This window comes from Copadichromis virginalis, linkage group LG23, assembly GCF_057382275.1.
Source record: "Copadichromis virginalis isolate Kocher_CV1m ecotype Utaka linkage group LG23, C_Virginalis_male_GT1.1, whole genome shotgun sequence".
Classification (NCBI taxonomy): domain Eukaryota; kingdom Metazoa; phylum Chordata; class Actinopteri; order Cichliformes; family Cichlidae; genus Copadichromis; species Copadichromis virginalis.
In genome coordinates, this window is record NC_140639.1 from 25,791,106 (window position 1) to 25,811,155 (window position 20,050).

At 40.9% G+C, this 20,050-nt stretch overlaps 1 protein-coding gene across 1 annotated transcript; it reads right to left on the bottom strand.

The window, feature by feature from the left end:
• Positions 1–71: 71 nt before the first annotated feature.
• On the bottom strand, positions 72–20,015 carry cyp27a2 (cytochrome P450 family 27 subfamily A member 2). The gene is made up of 9 exons (XM_085449461.1): positions 19,697–20,015; positions 18,902–19,092; positions 16,271–16,470; positions 15,984–16,181; positions 15,728–15,891; positions 9,273–9,439; positions 3,402–3,483; positions 3,091–3,327; positions 72–1,685 (listed from the first exon to the last, which is right to left on the bottom strand). Exons 1-9 carry the CDS (start codon positions 19,946–19,948, stop codon positions 1,569–1,571), a joined length of 1,608 nt encoding a protein of 535 aa, XP_085305587.1. The 5' UTR covers positions 19,949–20,015; the 3' UTR covers positions 72–1,568.
• Between the last annotated feature and the right edge of the window lie 35 nt (positions 20,016–20,050).

The following is a 20,050-nucleotide window of genomic DNA, read 5'->3' on the forward strand; positions in this document are numbered from 1 at the left end:
AAAGCCTTGTGATGTCAGAGGTTAAAGGGGAATGGCCAGACTGCAGTGAATGTGAATTAAAAAGTCAAAAATAAAGAAAATACTTGATTTATTTAGAAAAAAACACAAACATTTCATCTTTACTGGGATCACAATCACCACGTCTACATGTGATATTGTAATTGTTCAAAAATTCCTTTTCCTTCAGTAAATTCACACACTCTCTCCAACTTTATTCCTCTGTGTGGTTGATGCTGAGCTTACAGCAAAACAAACAGCGATCGGTGTAAAATATTTTATTAACCTCAACTTTAAATATGTATACAGCCTGCCGTTCCTCCTTATTGTCACAAGGGGGCAGTGTGCACTACCCATCTGCATAAGTATTTTCACACTTCCAACATCTGAGCTTTGAGCCCCACCTGCTCCAGCTTTACATGCACCAAAGAGATTAATAAAAACAGGTATGCAAAGCAAAGTGCTTGGAGTTAGACTGGCATTTTCTAACACACACACACACACACACACACACACACACACACACACACACACACACACACAGTGATATTAGGACTCATTGTTATACAATTACAGTGATTATATAATGCAGAAGGCAAGATTTGGGCATTAGGTTCAATTTTGTGTGAACATCTAAACTCTGCAGAGAAGTCCTTTTTCTCTCTTTCTGGCTTCTCTGAAAGAGGAAGAAAAATATGAAATTACTTCCTGCACAAATATGTTTATGAAAGATAAAACAGCTCTTTTGTGTGTAAATACATGCACAAATAAAATCTTTAAAAACTTTAAAGGGAGAATTTCACTTCACTGGTTCATCATCAAAGACTTCAGAGATTCACTTTAGCCAAAGTCAATGTCAAACTCAAAGTCAGTGTAAAAGTTAATGAAAGTAAATAAAGTAATGTGTTTAAACGGCTTTAACAGCCAGTGTACTCTCAGATCTGACAGTGCAAAGAAGTTATACTTGAGTAGTAACTAAAAACTAATAACATCTGTTTTGCAAATTCTGTTATGGGTTAATAAATTGAGGAGCCACATGCACAAACCTAAAGGAGGTTTAAAAAACAAAAAACATGCCTTTACTTGCTGAAAAATCCAGAACTATACCAGAGGGCTAAAACTAAACAGAATGACAACAACTATGAAATAATAAAGGAAGACCATAACAGACGTTAGCTAAGGAAATATAAAGAAATACATATAAAGATAAATGTGTAGATAAATTATGAGCTTATTTCTTTAAAATGATAAATGTGCCCATTAAATGTGTTCCTAAAGAGAAATCCCTGCATGTGTCAACCTGGCTTGAGGATTTACTCACTACCATCATTGCTGAAATTTGTTAAATGCAGCTGCTGACAGGAATCTGCACCATTAAGGCTCAGATGCGTAACTGCACCACACCCAGACTGGCAAACACCAGAAATGGCCTTAAATTTTTATCTAATTACTCATTTGTACCTCTGTGCAGTTTTAGCCTGTTGCTCAAACTAAAGTTACACTGAGAAAGAAACTTCTGGGAGCACTTTTATTGTGAATGTACGAGCTGCTTGCCATCACTGGCACCATCTTCAGACTCTGGGGAGGAAGCGCAGATTGATGGGCTTAGCGGGAATGAGCAGCGTCCGAGTTTTGGCCTCCACTGTCGGTGCACCATCTTCAGGCTGGATCTCGTAATGCTGCATCAGCTGCAGAGCAATAGCAGGACTGTGTTAAAAAAATTTACCCATAAATCGGCTGCTTCCGATTGTAGCTAAATGTTTGATTACCTAAGTTATTTACTCTGTTGATTTGCAGAACATAACATATATGCTAAAAGTGCATTAAACTGCACTTCTCCTTTCTTTATAAATTCACTTTGTAAACAATTGAACCTATTGGGTTAAAACTGTTTTTAACATGAAAACAGAACAACGCTGACCACAGCCACCAAGACTGATGTTTGCATTAAAACGCTAATTAGGCAACCTGGCTTTTGAAAATGTCAAAACACACAAACCACAGGGAGACTCATCTCTGAAAGCAGCCCAAACATTCTTCAGCATATCTGTTTTCATATGCTCATATCTATGACATGACTTGAATACAGATATAACAGGTCATAGTTGTAGAAATTCCAACAAGCTGAGACAGATTATTTAAGATTAGGCAATCTGTCGATGAAAAGAATAATGCCCTAAAGCGCAACAAGGTTGCATCAGTGTGTAGAAAGGAAGGAAGAACTCCCTTTTAAAAGGAAGAAACATCCAGCAGAACCCAGCTCAGGGAGGGGCAGCCATCTGCCGTGACCGTCCGCCGTTTAAATATGAACGAAAAGGTTAAAAATATAAAATCTGTGGCGCTCTAAAGGCGCTGACCTTTAACAGCAGCCTGAAATGCCACTTTAAGCCAGCCGGCTTCTTCAGAAGTATTCAACAGCCTGTACACGTCCTTAGTGATAAAGATGAGACAGAGGAAGTGATACATGTCTCAGTGCATTCAAGTGCTGGAGCGCCAAAAGAAGGAGCTTTTCTATTTTGTTTGGCATTTTTGCAGAAATTCCTTCTTTCTTCTGTTTATTTCCCTCTAAGGACTCGCTAATCATTTTATTACTGTTTTTATTTCCAGTTTATCAGTTTCTTGCTGCTCAGCCAGCATCTGTAGACTGCAGGAAGATAAAGTACTGCAGCTGTCTTCACTTGGAGAGAACATCTAGTGTCATTTTCAGCATTTAGTCCTGGGTTTAAAAATATTTATAAATATTTCAGTTCAATTCAATTCAGATGCTTTATATTGTAAGTTAAAACCTACAATAATACAAAAAAAACCCAGAGAAAAAGCCAACAATCTTTCAAAATTACCTAATACTATCAACAGAAAGTGAAGAAACTACAACAGTGTTCTGGGTTAAAGGGATGTTAACTCAAGTCAAACTAGCTGGGCTGTACTTTCATGCAATGCCAGTTTCTACCACATGGTGCTTTCTATAAGCAGGCGAGGGAGGCTGGAAAAGGGCAATCCTCACAAGGAACGCAGCTGCCCCCCCCGTGTGCACAGATTGTGCAGAGGGTACAAAAGGTACCCTTAAAAAAGCACTAGCTCTGCATCACTCACCCTGGACAGAGCAAAGTGCATCTCCATCTCTGCCACCCTCTTCCCCACACAGGCTCGCACCCCGACGCCGAACGGGATGAAGCTGTAAGGGTTATGCTGGTAGAAGCCGGGCCTGGCTCTGTCACTGCGGCTATTCGGCGTGTCACTGCGAAACCACCGCTCTGGGAGGAAGTGCTCAGCATTTGTGAACTCGGACTCATCGTGGCAGGCTTCATAATGGCACAGATGGAACTGAGTCTGGAAAAAGACGGCTTATTTTAGAGAGATGCTTAAAGACATACGAGTGTATGTGTGTAACCGTGTCTTCCTACCTTCTTCGGGAACCAGTAGTTATCCAGAATCACCTCGTTCTCCGAAACAAAGCGTCCGTTTCCAGGAACCACTGGATACAGGCTGGTTGAGGAAGAAAGAAACAAATCAGCCTCCAATAAGACATGAGAGATGTTTCCAGCTTTGTAATCGATCGCAGCTGACATGTTGGTTTTTGCGTAAACTGCATCAGAAGACAGAGAAAATACGTGAGGCCAAAAAGGGCAGATGTTTACTGAAAGACGGCTGATTCAGCTCACTTCCAACTAGGTGTTTTCACTCTTGCTCTACTATAGGAGCTTTGCATGACTTTGATTCTTCTGATTGGCTGCCCCTCATGGTTGGGGGTTCTGCTTCTTCTTCTGCTCTTTATTGTTAAATAGAGACAGTCTTAGAAACCATTAACTATTTCAGAATTCACAAAAACCTGGAAGAAACATTCAACTGAGGAAGTTCTTTAGACCATCACGGTGTATTCAGAGCAGTGACAGCATCCCTTTAAAAAAAGAATTCCCCCAGAACCAAACAATCAGTGTTTCTTATGTACAAGAGCTCTAAAAAATGAGACTTGGCAGTTAAATTCTAACATATGTGGTAATTTAAGTGTACTCCACAGACCCTGGACAGACCCTGGACAGACCCTGGACAGACCCTCGGTACACTTTGCTCTGCTAAGGAGCGTCATCAAAGTCTAATCAGACTCAAACTCTTTATTTCAGTAAATGAATTAATCAGGAAGTCACTTCCTTGAAATGATCTCTTCTTATTGCTTTCTTTTAACTGAAATAACTTTTTTTATAAAGCACCTTCTAAAGTGCTTTGACCGACAAAAAAAATATAAAATAAATTCAAACAGAAGGCAAGAGAGAAATAAGGAGGAACCAAATGCAAGGAGAGTGGAAAAAATACTGTGTAGACCAGTCTGAATGCATTTACCCTGACCTGAGAGTACAACTGTTTAATGCTAGGGCCAAATTTATTAGTGTTCCAAGGACATAAATATGAAGAACCCACATGAATAACAAATTACAAACAACTCTGACACCAACTGACGATCAGTTCAGGATGAGCTCTCACCCCGTGCCAACTTGAATGGGCTCCAACATGCCTGCAACCCTAAAATGGATACGTGTAAGAGGACAGATGGATAAATTATAAGCATCTCAGAGAAAAGCATGGACACAGGACTCATATGATCCATTTTGTTTGTAACAGTTAGAAGTGTAGGAGCTGTAAATAGAAAGTGTGGAAGTGGAAAACTATTCTCATAATCACATGCAGTCCAGCATTACTGCTTCCACTGGGACCTGTTTCCACAGAAGAGGGGCCTGAAAGCTGAAGGCTCTGCCTCCCATTCTACTTTTAAATGCTCTATAAACCACAAGTGAATATTAAAATATTAATAGTAACAACAACAATATTGATACCTTTTGCTTGTGACCATAGGTGAGAGTGAAAATGGAGATATACTCAGCTCTTTCTGCTGCACTCTATTATTGAATTTTCTACAGTCGTCAGACTTTTTTCTTCCTCTTACAACGTTGTCACTGCTTTCTCCATACATGGCACAATACGTGGAGGTACATGGTTCATTATATAGCCTTTTATCAGGTACCAGAATGTATGATCATTTTACTCTTTTACTCACTTATAAAATTTTAAATAATACGGCACCTAGCTGTTTAATAGGACTTCTCCATTTGTATAACCCCCCCCCCAAAAAAAGCACTAAGATCTTCTAACCAGATGCTCTCAATGCAGCCCAGGTCTAGGCTTAAAACCAGAGGCGCTCGTGCCTTTGCCATCGCAGCACCTAGAGTATGGAACAATCTCCCTATTACCATTCACACTTCCGAGTCTATTCAGTCTTTTAAATCTCGCTTAAAGACTCACCTTTTTACTTTGGCTTTGACTTAAGTTAGTTGACTAAATTTTGGCTGGTTTCTATAGGTTGTTTTGTGTTGCTGTTGGTAAATTATTTTCTTCGCTCCTAATTTGTGAAGCACTTTGATCGACATTGTTGTTTTTAAACATGCTATATAAATAAATTTTGATAAATGCGGGTGGAGTAATCTGCAGATGATATGCAAATTGCATGGAGGTTGCACAATATGGAACGCCAGGACTGCCATAATGAATTAACTACACCATTAAATAATTAATTAAATGTGTCGTAAATATTTATTTTATTAATTATTTTCAATTGTAATTAATTATTGCCACATTTAATTATTTAATAGTGTATTTAATTAATTCATTACGGCAGTCCTAGCATTCCATAGCATAAGGCTGATTCTAAATGATTCTGACTTGATTGACTGATAACATAAGCACAGTTTTAAGAAGAAAATAGGCCAGTACACGTTTCATAAATCTGACGATAATTTAGTGTAGGAACTAATTTTTTCCACAGGGTGAGAACAGACGAGACCAAAGTAGAGACATTTGGCCAAAATGCACAAAACCTAACACAGCATATCAGCACAAAACACCTCACACGAGCTGTCAGCACGATGGTGGAGGGGTGATGATTTAGGTTTGTTTTACAGTAAATGAGTCAACCATGAAGTCCTCTGTATACCAAAATATTCTAGAGTCAAACCTGAGGAAATCTGTCTGACACTTCAAGCTTGGCTGAAACTGGGTCACGCAACAGGACAATGATCCCAAGCACAGCAGTGGTCCTGTCAAACTCCAGACCCGAATCTGACTGATGCTGTTGACCTTAAGAGAACTGTGCATAAGCAAATGACCTCAAATCTCAATGAACTAAAGAAGACTGGGCCTCCACAACGATGTGAGAGACTGATAAAGTCATAAAGAAAACCATTAATGCAAGTTATTGCTCCTAAAAGCTACTGAATGATGGCAGGTACTTCGCTTTCCACATGGCTGCACAGAGTCCTGTGAAAACATTGCGTATGCATGGAGGTATTGTGTTACAGATGGGAGAACTGGATGGGTCAGAGCAGACTACTGAAACAGTTTGTCCTTTACAGATAAAACCAGCTTTAATTTACCGATGGTTCTCACTGAGCCTGTCCTTCATAACACTACCAATCTGGCTGGAACAGCTTAACTATAAACACAGAAAATAAAGAAAACACCACCACCACCACACAACTGCTTTTAAACTAGAAGGGCAGTCAGACTGAGCTCCACCGAGGCCAAAAAAAACTGTATGCAACCAAGTACACAGGTAGCTTTCCGGGCAGATTTGGACTCGTTTTTTTCTGAACGCTCGAGCCACGGCTGCTTCTCCACAGAGCAGTTCATCAAGTGTGGAACATGAAGTTGTTGGGGATGGGTCACAAGAGGTCATTCGCAATAAATCAATTAGTACAAGACCTTCAAAGTGCAAAAACACTGAAATATGTAACTTTAACCTTGTGAACCTTTACCCCTCCTAGTGATACAGGCTGAATCAAATCACCGCCCCTGTGGGATAAAACCTGTTGGGATGGGTGCAAAATGCAAATAATCCCGAAGGATTTTTTGACTCTGGCATTGTCACTGTCATGATTGATTTAAATTTTTAAAAAAGGAAAGAAATAATGACACAGGTATGTGGCTTAAGAATTGCTTACTTAGTATTATTCTTCATTTTCTGACCCATGTTTGACCCTGAACTCACTGTTAGTTAGAAAGAACTTAATCCACTGATTGAGAATAAAGTTCAACTTAAGGACAAAGTTAATCAGTGAAAACTCAAAAGAAAAGCTTCATTTTCCTGTTGTGTCATGATCAGAGTCGCCAGTAAATGTTTGAGGTCACAGTTTGACCAAATCGTGTTGAAAATGCACCCTTACTCCACCACAGATTACTATTACTGCCACAGAGCATGTGAGGATTTCTCAGGAACTCGAGCACACATTTTCTTGTAATATGCTACCAGAGGTGGACTTGGTCCAAGTTAGAAGTGACTGGAGAAACTGGATCCGTCACCAGGGGTTTGTGGCAGAAGTCTTGCAAGGCAGAACAGAATTAAATGTGCTGTGTCGTGGCTCAAGAGTTAGGAGTTCGCCTTGTAATCGGAAGGTTGCCGATTCGAGCCCTGGCTTGGACAGTCTCGGTTGTTGTGTCCTTGGGCAAGACACTTCACCCGTTGCCTACTGGTGGTGGTCAGAGGGCCCGGTGGCACCAGTGTCCGGCAGCCTCGCCTCTGTCAGTGCGCCCCAGGGTGGCTGTGGCTACACTGTAGCTGCCATCACCAGTGTGTGAATGTGTGTGTGAATGGGTGGATGACTGGACGTGTAAAGCGCTTTGGGGTCCTTAGGGACTAGAAAAGCACTATACAAATACAGGCCATCTTTAAAAGTACATACCAAAATGTATTTATTTATTTTTTAAGGATGGTATTGCCTTTAATTGCTCAAGAAAATGCCACCAGTATTCTGAGTTTGGCATGGAGGGAGTTTTCAGCCTTGGCAGAGGTGTATTTTGCTCTTATTCTTACTGTGATGTGATTTGCTGACTGAGGGTTTTTGAGAGGTGTCTGTCACAGAGACGACAGAGACGCGGGAACACAGCAAACGCCATCAGTAATCCTCGAGATTGTTACGTTTTTTTTCTTTCATAAAAACACACCTCTCTGAAATTTAGTCATCTAAGGTGGCAGTGTGAGAACAACACAGCAATTTTTGAGTTTCAAAGGTGATGACACACACTGAGCAAACCATTTTGTACACAAGCAGCCACTTGAATATTTGCAAATACCACACAGGTTTCCATTCTGCACCCACAGAAGCAGGAAACCGTCCAAAACAACATATTCAGCATGAGAACTTCCTGTGTGTGCTTCATTTAATCAGATTTTCAAAGAAAGCCAGCATGCATATGTAGCTGAAGGTTTTCACAGACTTGAACTTTTACCTCTAAATATCCTGACGCTTTTAAACTGTGGAATTGAGGCATAGGGCTGCAAAAGCACGATTTTATTAAGACTAAAACTTGATTTAACCACATGTTGCTTTTAATGCAGCTCTGACTTGTCTAAGTAAGTGATCTTAAAACAGTTTGACATTGCTGGGTTGGGCCGTTCTCATAAAATACTCTATCAAAGTCCTGAGCCAACCCTCATTTCTCTATAATTTGCTTCCAAAGGGCTTTTAAAGTGCTGGAAAGCATCGGATTAAGAACAGCTTTATTTTCAAGCATGTGAATGATCCCAAACACACTGCCAATGCAGTAAAATCATACCTGGATAGAAAAACAAACAGTGGAACACCATCAGTCATGGATCGGCCTCCCCAGAGCTCGGACGTCAACATTATTAAAGCAGTGTGGGATCATGTTGACAGAGAACAGAACAAAAGGCAGAAACATCCAAAGAAGAGCTTTGAATGTCCTTCAAGACGCCTGCAGAACTATTCCTTCTATCATGTCCAAATTCAACTCTGCTGTCTAGCAGAAGGTTTCAGAGCACTTTATCATTCTGTTGGCAACCTTCATGAAGTTGCCAGTTCAGTCTTCCAGCAGGATTTAGCACCTGTGTGTGAAAACCTACATGAGGAGCTTTGGCACTCACTGGAATTTCTCATCCGAGAAGTAAACGAGAGGCATCCAAAAAAATCCCAGCTTTCACAAAATCTTGTTACTGCTTGTCTCAAACTCAAACTGTTCCCTGTCACGAATGACTTCACATCACTAACTTGTGTAGTTTGGATGAGTGGACAGCAAAGTTTTGAAAAGATTCAGTGCAAAACACCAACTTGATGATTTCCAGCATGCAGATGCAAAATACATCACGTGTTTGTAGATCATTTATGAATTACAGACTTGTTTTTAAAACCATCAGGTCTTCGGTTAAAATGCTTACGGTTAAGAAAAACTTGACTCCTTTGAGAGACAGACGCAAATAGCTGTCAGCTCACCGTAATGTCTCCTTTATGACGGCCTTCAGGAAGGGCATCCTGCTCAGGTCATCCATGGTTGGCTCCCGCTTGTCTGGGCAAACCGAATTCACCTCGCTGTAAAGTCGATCCTGAGCCCTGCTGTCTCTCGCTAAGTGATACAAAGCCCACGACAAGGTGTTGGACGTCTGGAGTCAGGTGGGAGAAAAATGGAAGAGGTTGAGTAGATACGTAGGTAAAAATTAGAGGTAAAAACATCACAAAAAACTTAAAACGATTATTACCGTGCAAGTTATTGATGTACATCAATGCTTACAACACAAAAAACACTATAGTGTCTCTTTGTGATGTTTACTCAGCATTTGCAGGGATCATTTTTCTTTCCCATCCTGCTAAAATAATTCCTTTTGACTCTGTGTGCACCTCCTTCACACTCCTGAGCTCAGCAGCTGGGTGGCACAAACTATCTGAACTGAACTAAAAAGAAAACTCCAGTCTAAACACACAGCATGAGGTTAGCTTCTAATACCCGAAAGTGTAAACAGGGAGGCATTATGAGAAACTACTGCACTATAAGACCTGAAATCTGTGAATGTTTGTGTAGGTTCTCAGTTCACAGTAGTCTTAAGGGCCTGAAATATACACAGGAGAAACCAAAAAACCAAACCACATACCCACGGCACAACACAGCACGAGACTTGGCCATACATCTGCACTTACAGGAGAAAGGATATTCCGGTCTTCAGATCCCTTCTCAGGCGATTTAAACGCCACTCATGCCTTAACCCGTGTAACCTAATAGCTCACATAATGACGGGATAGGGCAATTTTCACAGAGGATCCACACCTTGACCCCTGTGATGGTAATGTCCCATGTCATGGACCACACCTTGGCTCATGTGACCCAAAGTAACTCTCTTGACTTGAAGGCTCAACTCTCAGTACCACCTACATTAAATTACTCTCCATAAGATTTTATTACCCTCTTAGGTGAGGGGTGAAACATTTGTGTTCTGAGAAAGGACACGCAGAGGCTTTTCTGCTATTGGCAGGTTTTCTTATGGCCTGATCTCTTTAGAAATGTTACTAAAACAATGAATAAGCTCACTATAAATGTAATATTCTAACATCCTTGTATTGAGACTCTCCCCTCTATGCACTGCTTTGCATTAGCTTCAGTTCAATAAACATCTGCTCTGTTACATTCAAATAATAGTATACTTTAAATATTTCTGGCTTGCCTTTGTTACATTCACATACATGCTGGGTCAGACTACATCTCTCTCAAATTCAACTCAGTATGACATAAGATTAATGGGATTCAACACGACACTCCCCAATAATCATTGTCTGGCACATTCATACACCCTAAAGGCACGTCCTTGCAACACACACACTCACACACCCCAATAAACAGGCTCCCTCCCTTATCATTGTTGTTACCATTGTAGACACTATACTGAAGCCAACTCAAACTCAACTCAAAGGACTTTTTGGCCTCTATTGGTGCACTCCTGAATAAGTCTGAAGTTGGAATTGCCAAATTCCCAGTAATCATTTGAATCAGCAGTCTGCTCAACTCCGATTTCCCACTCACAAAGTTGGACCACCCAAGAAACTGCATTCTAAAAAGTACTCATGTTTTGGGGGGCTCTTTAGCCTTTACTTCACTAGAACGGTGAAGATAAGAAAGAAGTGCAAACAGAGAAAGGCACACAGTAAAAACCAGAAAAACAATTATTTCTAGTCTTCTGGAATTTTCTTTCCCATCTGTGAGCACACACAATCAATGTTTCAGGAACAGACACATCTTATGTGAAAACCCAAAGTCACTATCTCCTCACCACATTTTCATCTCGTTCACCATCCCTTTTATCTTAAAAAGAAGATGGCTTGATTGAAAGCTATCTTCTTCACTTGATTTAAAAATAGAAAAGACTATTTTAAAGGATGAATCATGAAATTTGCTGTATGTGAAAAGGAAACTTCTTAAAATAATGGACCCTATCTTCCTTCCTTTTAAGTTAACCTTCAGCCTGTTACTTTTCCTCTATCACGAGCACAGCGTACAAATACTGACTAAACATTGTGAGCTTTATCTTTGCCCACCTTGGATAACCAAGATGTCCAGATTACGCAAACTTCCAACTTGTAGCTTGTGGCAAAGGATGGGGACAAGCCTGAACCTCACCAGGGAATGCCGCCAAACGGGCTCTGTGACAGCTTGCTGTACGTGCCGTACCAGATGTGATCCCTACTGGGCTTGTGTTTGTGTTGAATACCAGAGGTTTTGATTCCCTCAGGCAAAACTGAAGCAATTTTGCTGTAAGTAATGTGTGTTCGCTTCTCACATAAAAACATTGCTGGGTAAAACAAAAACAAATCACTGCTGCTGGTTTTCTCACCATTAAATCTAACTGACTGATTGCAGTCAGTCCAGGCCACCGGTTTCTGTCGACCCGTGTCAAGAGGACACAGAGATGGAAATCTAGTGTTTTTGCTATTGTGAATCAAAGCTTACATGGTTGTGGTGAAGGTGGAGGTTGAGTGAGAGGCTGAAAAGCTTGAGTCAGACTGAAGTCAAGACAAACAAGTCCACACCTTGAATTTTGTGTGCTAAATGAGCTATGGCAGTCTTTTAGGTTCTCTACATGAGCAACACAGAGCTTATCTGTAACTTCTTTGTTGTTCGTTGCACATAAGATGCCAACATGTTTGGAAAAGGTTTGTTTATTTTGCAATGTAACGTAATATGGATGAATAACCGCTTTCCTCACTCAACTGCCTAGAGACAGTTTAACAATGAGTCCACACAGGAAAATAAAATAAAGGTTCAGCTAGCAGATTCAGTGTCGAATAAGGCACAAATAATTGTGTTGCTGAGGTTTGTAGGTCACATGTCGCAGACCCTGTTTCTTAAAGAGTTTGCACACTGGCAACAAACACCTCTTAGAGCTAATGATGTTAAAAGTGGTCAGTAACATGATCTTTTAAAAAAGGAGAATCAGAGGGGCCGAGTCATTTTAGAAGTAAAGGTAGGAAGAGGATTATCACTCTAAGAAACCTTCCACAGCATAAGAGTGTTAAAAAAGGATGGAATTTATCATCTAAGTCCATAATCTTATTAAAAAATGAATAAATTAGGAGATCTATTTCATTACTTTGAGCTTGAGTAAATTAGATAACATCCTTGTTTAAATTTCAGACAGCTGACAAGTGACTATGGAGTGTGATAGGTTTGGTACTGATAAAGTTTAGGGTCATCAGCATAGGAACAGAAACAGAGACCACGGTGACAAATGATCTAGCCAAAGGGGATCATGTAAATGAAGAGAAATGGTCCAAGCACAGAACCTTGAGGCACACCTTGGTTAACCAGGGCAGCGGCAGAGCAAGGGCCTTCCATTGTGTTTGGTGAGCCAGTATGAACCTTCCAGATCCCTCAGGTCATCTGGATCCGGTTTTTTCTCAGTTCCCAGAGTCAGAACCAGACACGGAGAAGCTGCATTCAGCTTTTATGCTCCTTATATCTGGAACAAACTCCCAGAAAGCCTCAGATCAGCTGAAACACTCAGTTTATTTAAATCCAGGTTGAAGACTCACCTGTTCTCAGCTGCATTTGAATAAAGCACCAAATCCACACTTTTAAGCTTAAATTTCAAAACTTACATTTAACTACTGATTTTATCTACTGTTCTGATTTTATCTGTTTTGATTTTATATACTGTTGTTTGTTTGTTTGTTTGTTAATTAGTTAGTTTGTTTGTTTGCTTGTTTTAATCTATTTTAAATCATGCTTTTTATTTGTTTTTGTTTCTAATGTCTCTGTAAAGCACTTTGAATCACCTTGTTGTTGAATTGTGCTATACAAATAAACTTGCCTTGCCTTGCCTAGTAGCAGAGGTCAGGGGCACCTGAAGGATGAGGTAGATCAAGGGGGTGAAGTAGCCAGTCCAGCAGTCTGGAATGGCTTTGCTGATGACAAATGAGGGAAGAGTAATAATAAGTCTTGGCCTGAGAGAGAGAGAGTTTCTTTACAGGACCTCACATGATGTCTATAAGGCTATAGATCCTCTAAAATCAGCAGGAGGTGGTCTTTAGGGCACGGACGTCCATAGTGAACCATAGGCCACAGCAGGTAAAAGAGACTGTTTTGAGCGGGTCAAGGGAGTTGAGGCTGCTGGATATGCTGTTATAAAGTTGGACTACTCAGCTCAACTAGACCACTCAGTTTTTAGGGTTTTCCATTAGATAGTAGTACTTGGTACCAGGTGCTTTTTTAGGACTTCCAAGTCAGTTGAGTTGAGCCAGAAATGTGACATCAAAAGACTGCATGCCACTGATTGGTGGGGGAGTGAAGTCACTGGATGAGTCATGAGAATAAATCCTTCACAAGAAGCAAATTCACCATATTTAAACCCGGCAACAGGGAAATGGCTGCAAACACACAAGTCCACTGTTTCTGTCAATAATTGTATTTCAGATAAGTGGTGCTTTATTGTTGAGTTACCGGGCATTCAACAGCATGCACTGCTGATGTTGGGACAGGTCTAGAGGGAGTGGTGCTGTCAGTACAAGCCAGTGGTCTTGGATTGCTCAGAGCACTACCAGAGGGATACTCTGTGAAAAAATTACGTATTTGCAATCAACGAATCTGGTTAAAAAGTAAAACGCATTTCATGGATGAGAGCCAATAAACCAAACTGCATTTTCATGACTGTCAAACTGATATTTAGAACTTTTATGCTTTTTGGAGTCTTTTTTCATTTACAGAGTGCAAAATCTTGGGAGGATAATATTTAAATGAATCACATAAATGTTTTTGGCACAATTTGCTGCAAACTGTACTAAGTCTAAGCCTGAAAAACATGTCCCATGTGTCTGTGTCTGTGATGACTGTCATTAAGAGTGTTTATTTTAGAACTGGAAGGTGAGACATTATGAGATTGGGTGTGCAAGAGCAGATGGCTTAAAACTGAGCACGGTGTCGAAACTTTGCTTCCATCCTCTGACTCTTCAGAGTCCTCACCCTGCATGTTTAGAGAACGTCCCACACATTCTGGCCTTTACTTATACTGGTGTCTTGATTAAGCTTACCCAAGGTCCATACCAAGCATTGGAGGGAAAAGGGGGGCCAGTATGTGGTTATTTTTGTGCCACTATTCTGAGCGCATGTAAAAAAAAATTGCAGGTGCAAGTATTGTATTTTGAGGAGAAATTTATTTTGAGCAAAGAAAAGCTAAATTTGAGTGAACAAAATTCATTGCTGTGTGCAAAAAATGTATTTCAGTGTTTGCTATTATCCACACACACACACACACACACACACACACACACACACACACACACACACACACACTAGCAGCCCTTCTCGCTCAGTTTTTGCACTTGCGCTCGCAATGTGTTGCTCGCGCTCTCAACATTTCTGCCCGTGCGCGTTCAACTCTTTCTGTACACAGTTATATTTGTGCCACAAAACCGGCCAATCACAGACTTGGATGCAAAAAAATCTGATTGGCTGTTCTGGTCTCCAATCAGCTCGAAATGACGAAATGCAATATCCCAGAATCCATTTGTCCAAAACTCAAACGAGGCAGTGGCGGAGGAACACAGAGTGGCGGAGTTTGAAATATTTCTCTTTCTGGGTCACAAAATAAACTTTTAAGATATTTTCATGCGAGAATGTAGCTGTGTAAACTTCTAATATCTGCTCGATTCATCAAGACATCACATATTTGCAAAAGTGCTCTAACGTTTTCAGAGGTGTGTGTGTGTGTGTGTGTGTGTGTGTGTGTGTGTGTGTGTGTGTGTGTGTGTGGATAATAGCAAACACTGAAATACATTTTTTGCACGCAGCAATGAATTTTGTTCACTCAAATTTAGCTTTTCTTCGCTCAAAATAAATTTCTTCTTAAAATGCGACACTTGCGCCTGCAATTTTTTTTTTTGCATGCGTTCAGAATAGTGGCACAAAAATAACGCCATAGGGCCAGCACAAGTCATGTAAGATAGTCATTTCAGGCAACCAAGTTCATTTTTATAGCAAGCTCATGATCTCTACTCAGAGATTAGTCCACAGTGTAAACTAAATCTCTGGCTTCTCTGGATGAATGAGCTCCACCTGTCTCACTGCTGTCTGCCAGCACCACCACACAGCCCTCATCAATTTCTAACAGAGAAGATCACTCAATCAAAATATATTGATTCTCCATTCGATACCTCTCAAACAAGTTTAATCACGTGCTTACACTGTATTAATTTATGTTAGCAGACACACACTCCCCAATTCTGCTCATTTTTTGACCCATTAATCTTAAAAGATGTCAGTAACTGCTGGTTTACAGAATAAAAAGGAAAAATAAAAGGCATTTTGGAGCAGCTCAAACTGTGACAGTTAACCAAAATTTTCTTTCTACCAATAGTGAACAAATGGATGAAGAACAGACGCATGATGCTACAGCATTTTGTTTCCTCACCGTGTCGACTCCTCCCAGCATCAGCTCTGTAACGCTTATGTAGACTTCCGCTTTGGTCAGTTTGCCAGAAGACAGCAGGTAGGTCAGGTACATGGCCTCTATAGGCTCACCCCTGCTCACCTGAGCTTCAACTTCAGCCATTCTTCTGTCGATGAGCATCTGAGCTGCCGTGCAAACACATAAAAGATACAAATGAACTTAAAGCAAACCCAAAACAGCAGAAATCTTCCCTTTTGTGTTTTTTTCTGTTACATACCTACTTCATAGAGGTCATCCCAGGCCTGAACAAAGCGTTTCCAGAAGGGGAGGATGTTGCGGGTCCATCGTGGGAAGAGAAGCACCATGTCAGCAAATGTCATCATGTCGTTAAGAGCCTTGATGAAGCGAAGAGTCTCATGGGGAATCTCCTCCTGCAGGCACCCCAGTCTGGTCTCAAACAGGATGGAGGATATACCTGTAAATAAAATATTAATAAATACATAAATAAAAGAGTTGCAAACCCTAACCTACACCCCCTTTAGGATTAGTTGCTGTCCCTCTCACCTTCAAAGCCAAACTTGTAGAGCTCAGCTGCCACGTCCAAAACTGTGGCTTGGTCCTGACTGCGAGCTCGTAAGAGCTCAATGCGTTGCAGCAGATCTCCAGTCACCTGCTGGATGGTGGAGGCATAAACCGATACCTCCTGTAGCTTCAGCATCTTGGGGTTCAGGGCACTGCGGATGCGATACCACTCTGGTCCTGTTCTGTAAAATTAAAAGGGAAAAAACTTAAAAGGACAAGTAACAAAACTCTGCGGAACTCCAGTAGCAGGTTTTGCCAAAATCAAAGGACAATTTATAATTTTTGGCTTTATAAACTCTATGTTATAGTCAGTATCAATCAGCAGAGACGAGAAAGGATAATAACAACAACCAGAAGAAGAACAGGATGCTACCCCCACGACACAGAAAAAAAGTCGATGGATGAAGTTTATTAGAGAATTATGGCTGTTAAAAAAAACTTTTGGCCAGTTTCTGTTTCAGTTTCAGCACTCCTTTACTACTCCGCAGAAGATATTTGTACATTTTCTCTTGCTAAATGTTCTTATATACATACCTGTACTATGAAAGACCCCTGAGGAACGCCAGTATTCTTTTATGAAATCAGATTTTTTTTTTAGCTTAAAGAGATTCTTCACAAGCACCCAATGGATGCCTCCACAATCCACCAGGTTGTTACATGGGCTTAACTTTACCAATTTTCTTTTCCAAAAATTTAAGAATTACTTATAGCTTATAAGATAAGATAAGCCTTTATTAGTCCCACACATGGGACAGCAGAAAGTGGACAGTGCAAAATTACAGCAGCAAAACTGGAACAGGATAAGGTAATAATAATAAGATACTATATATACAGTGGGGCAAAAAAGTATTTAGTCAGCCACCGATTGTGCAAGTTCCCCCACTTAAAATGATGACAGAGGTCAGTAATTTGCACCAGAGGTACACTTCCACTGTGAGAGACAGAATGTGAAAAAAAAATCCATGAATTCACATGGTAGGATTTGTAAAGAATTTATTCGTAAATTAGGGTGGAAAATAAGTATTTGGTCACCTCAAACAAGGAAAATCTCTGGCTCTCACAGACATGTAACGTCTTCTGTAAGAAGCTTTTCTGTCCCCCACTCGTTACCTGTATGAATGGCACCTGTTTGAACTCATCATCTGTATAAAAGACACCTGTCCACAGCCTCAAACAGTCAGACTCCAAACTCCGCCATGGCCAAGACCAAAGAGCTTTCGAAGGACACCAGGAAAAGTATTGTAGACCTGCACCAGACTGGGAAGAGTGAATCTACAATAGGCAAGCAGCTTGGTGTGAAAAAATCAACTGTGGGAGCAATCATCAGAAAATGGAAGACATACAAGACCACTGATAATCTCCCTCGATCTGGGGCTCCACGCAAGATCTCATCCCGTGGGGTCAAAATGATCATGAGAACGGTGAGCAAAGATCCCAGAACCACACGGGGGGACCTGGTGAATGACCTGCAGAGAGCTGGGACCAAAGTAACAAAGGTCACCATCAGTAACACACTACAACGGCAGGGAATCAAATCCCGCAGTGCCAGACGTGTTCCGCTGCTGAAGCCAGTGCACGTCCAGGCCCGTCTGAAGTTTGCCAGAGAGCACATGGATGATACAGCAGAGGATTGGGAGAATGTCATGTGGTCAGATGAAACCAAAGTAGAACTTTTTGGTATAAACTCAACTCGTCGTGTTTGGAGGAAGAAGAATACTGAGTTGCATCCCAAGAACACCATACCTACTGTGAAGCATGGGGGTGGAAACATCATGTTATGGGGCTGTTTTTCTGCCAAGGGGACAGGACCACTGATCCGTGTTAAGGACAGAATGAATGGGGCCATGTATCGTGAGATTTTGAGCCAAAACCTCCTTCCATCAGTGAGAACTTTGAAGATGAAACGAGGCTGGGTCTTCCAACATGACAATGATCCAAAACACACCGCCCGGGCAACAAAGGAGTGGCTCCGTAAGAAGCATTTGAAAGTCCTGGAGTGGCCTAGCCAGTCTCCAGACCTCAACCCGATAGAAAATCTGTGGCGAGAGTTGAAAGTCCGTGTTGCTCGGCGACAGCCCCAAAACATCACTGCTCTCGAGAAGATCTGCATGGAGGAATGGGCCAAAATACCAGCTACTGTGTGTGCAAACCTGGTAAAGACCTATAGTAAACGTTTGACCTCTGTTATTGCCAACAAAGGTTATGTTACAAAGTATTGAGTTGTATTTTTGTTATTGACCAAATACTTATTTTCCACCCTGATTTACGAATAAATTCTTTACAAATCCTACCATGTGGATTCATGGATTTTTTTTCACATTCTGTCTCTCACAGTTGAAGTGTACCTCTGGTGCAAATTACTGACCTCTGTCATCATTTTAGGTGGGGGAACTTGCACAATCGGTGGCTGACTAAATACTTTTTTGCCCCACTGTAATAGAATGAAATACTATATACAAATACTATGTTGTCAGAGAAAAATGTATATTTGAAATTATCATTTGATTATTATAAGTCAGAGGATCTCCTCTGGGTTCCTTTCTGGGTCCCTGGCTGTTTGTAAGGAATTTCGGACACATGAATAAAAGTTTTTTTGACATCATCTACACTCACTCTACGTGGAGTCCGTAGGCCTGGCCCCTCAGCTCCCTGTACTCCTTCCAGTGGGGCATCTCAACTCGGACTGGGTAGCGGCCTTCCTGCTGGATCACCTGACCAATGAGGTCAGGAGTCGCCACATTGACGATGTCAAAAGGGCCAAACTTGGAGCGCCAGATGGGCCCATACTGACGCTTCTGTAAGCCCTACAAAATTGAATTATTTAAAAGTCTATTTTACAATAACAAAGACAATGAGGACATGAATATCTGTTTAATTACAATCACTAATTTCATTACTTTTTAGATTTTGGTTTTTATTCACACTACTTTTAAATAGATTGATCTAAATAATAATTAATATGATTAACACTTTGAAAAGCTTTTTTAGGAGTTTGGGAAGCTGTTTTCAGATTATACTGTATAATTACTATTCTATAGCTAAAAACTTAATACCAAACCTGTTTAATTTTAGGTCATACATCTAAACTAATTAAAATGTTTAAATGAAACCACTTAAAAGTCATTCTCTCTGTCCCACATTTAGTTCACATTTCATTCTGGCTGGACTTCATACAAAATCGAGCCAATAGAAATAAAAGTGAACAAAAAAGCCAAAATGTTTGTTCAAAAGTTTGAAAGAAAGTAACATCCCTGAATGCGTTTTCTCGAAACACTAGCAGCAGCCGTGGAAACAGTTTTTGTTGTCGGCTGAAGGTCATCTCATACTTGTTCTACTCTTTAGCGCAAATGTACAAACAGTTAAAAAGTTGCTGTTGTTGTTTTAAGCCACTAAATTCTCTTCCAGTACCTGCAGTAAGTGCATCTTTTCCGCGTATCCTTTGACCAACAACCAGTACATACTGGTGGACCGGCTGGGCCCCGGTAAGTCATCAATGCTCTTCAGCCTAACCGCCTCAGTTGCTGTCTGCACGTTCAGGTTTCTTCTGCCCGGGATGGAAGCGAAGGGTGCGGGTCTGAGCACCGGAGCGACCCGAAGCGCTGTCCCGGAGCAGAGCGCTGGGAGGCAGCGGTACCAGGTTGCAGCAGCCCGGAAGCCCATAGTGAAAGCGCTGTGTGAAAGAGTCGATTGTGTGTGTGCAACAGAGCATGTGCGTATTTATATGCTTGGAGCGTAGTTTGATTACAAACCTTTCATTGTACA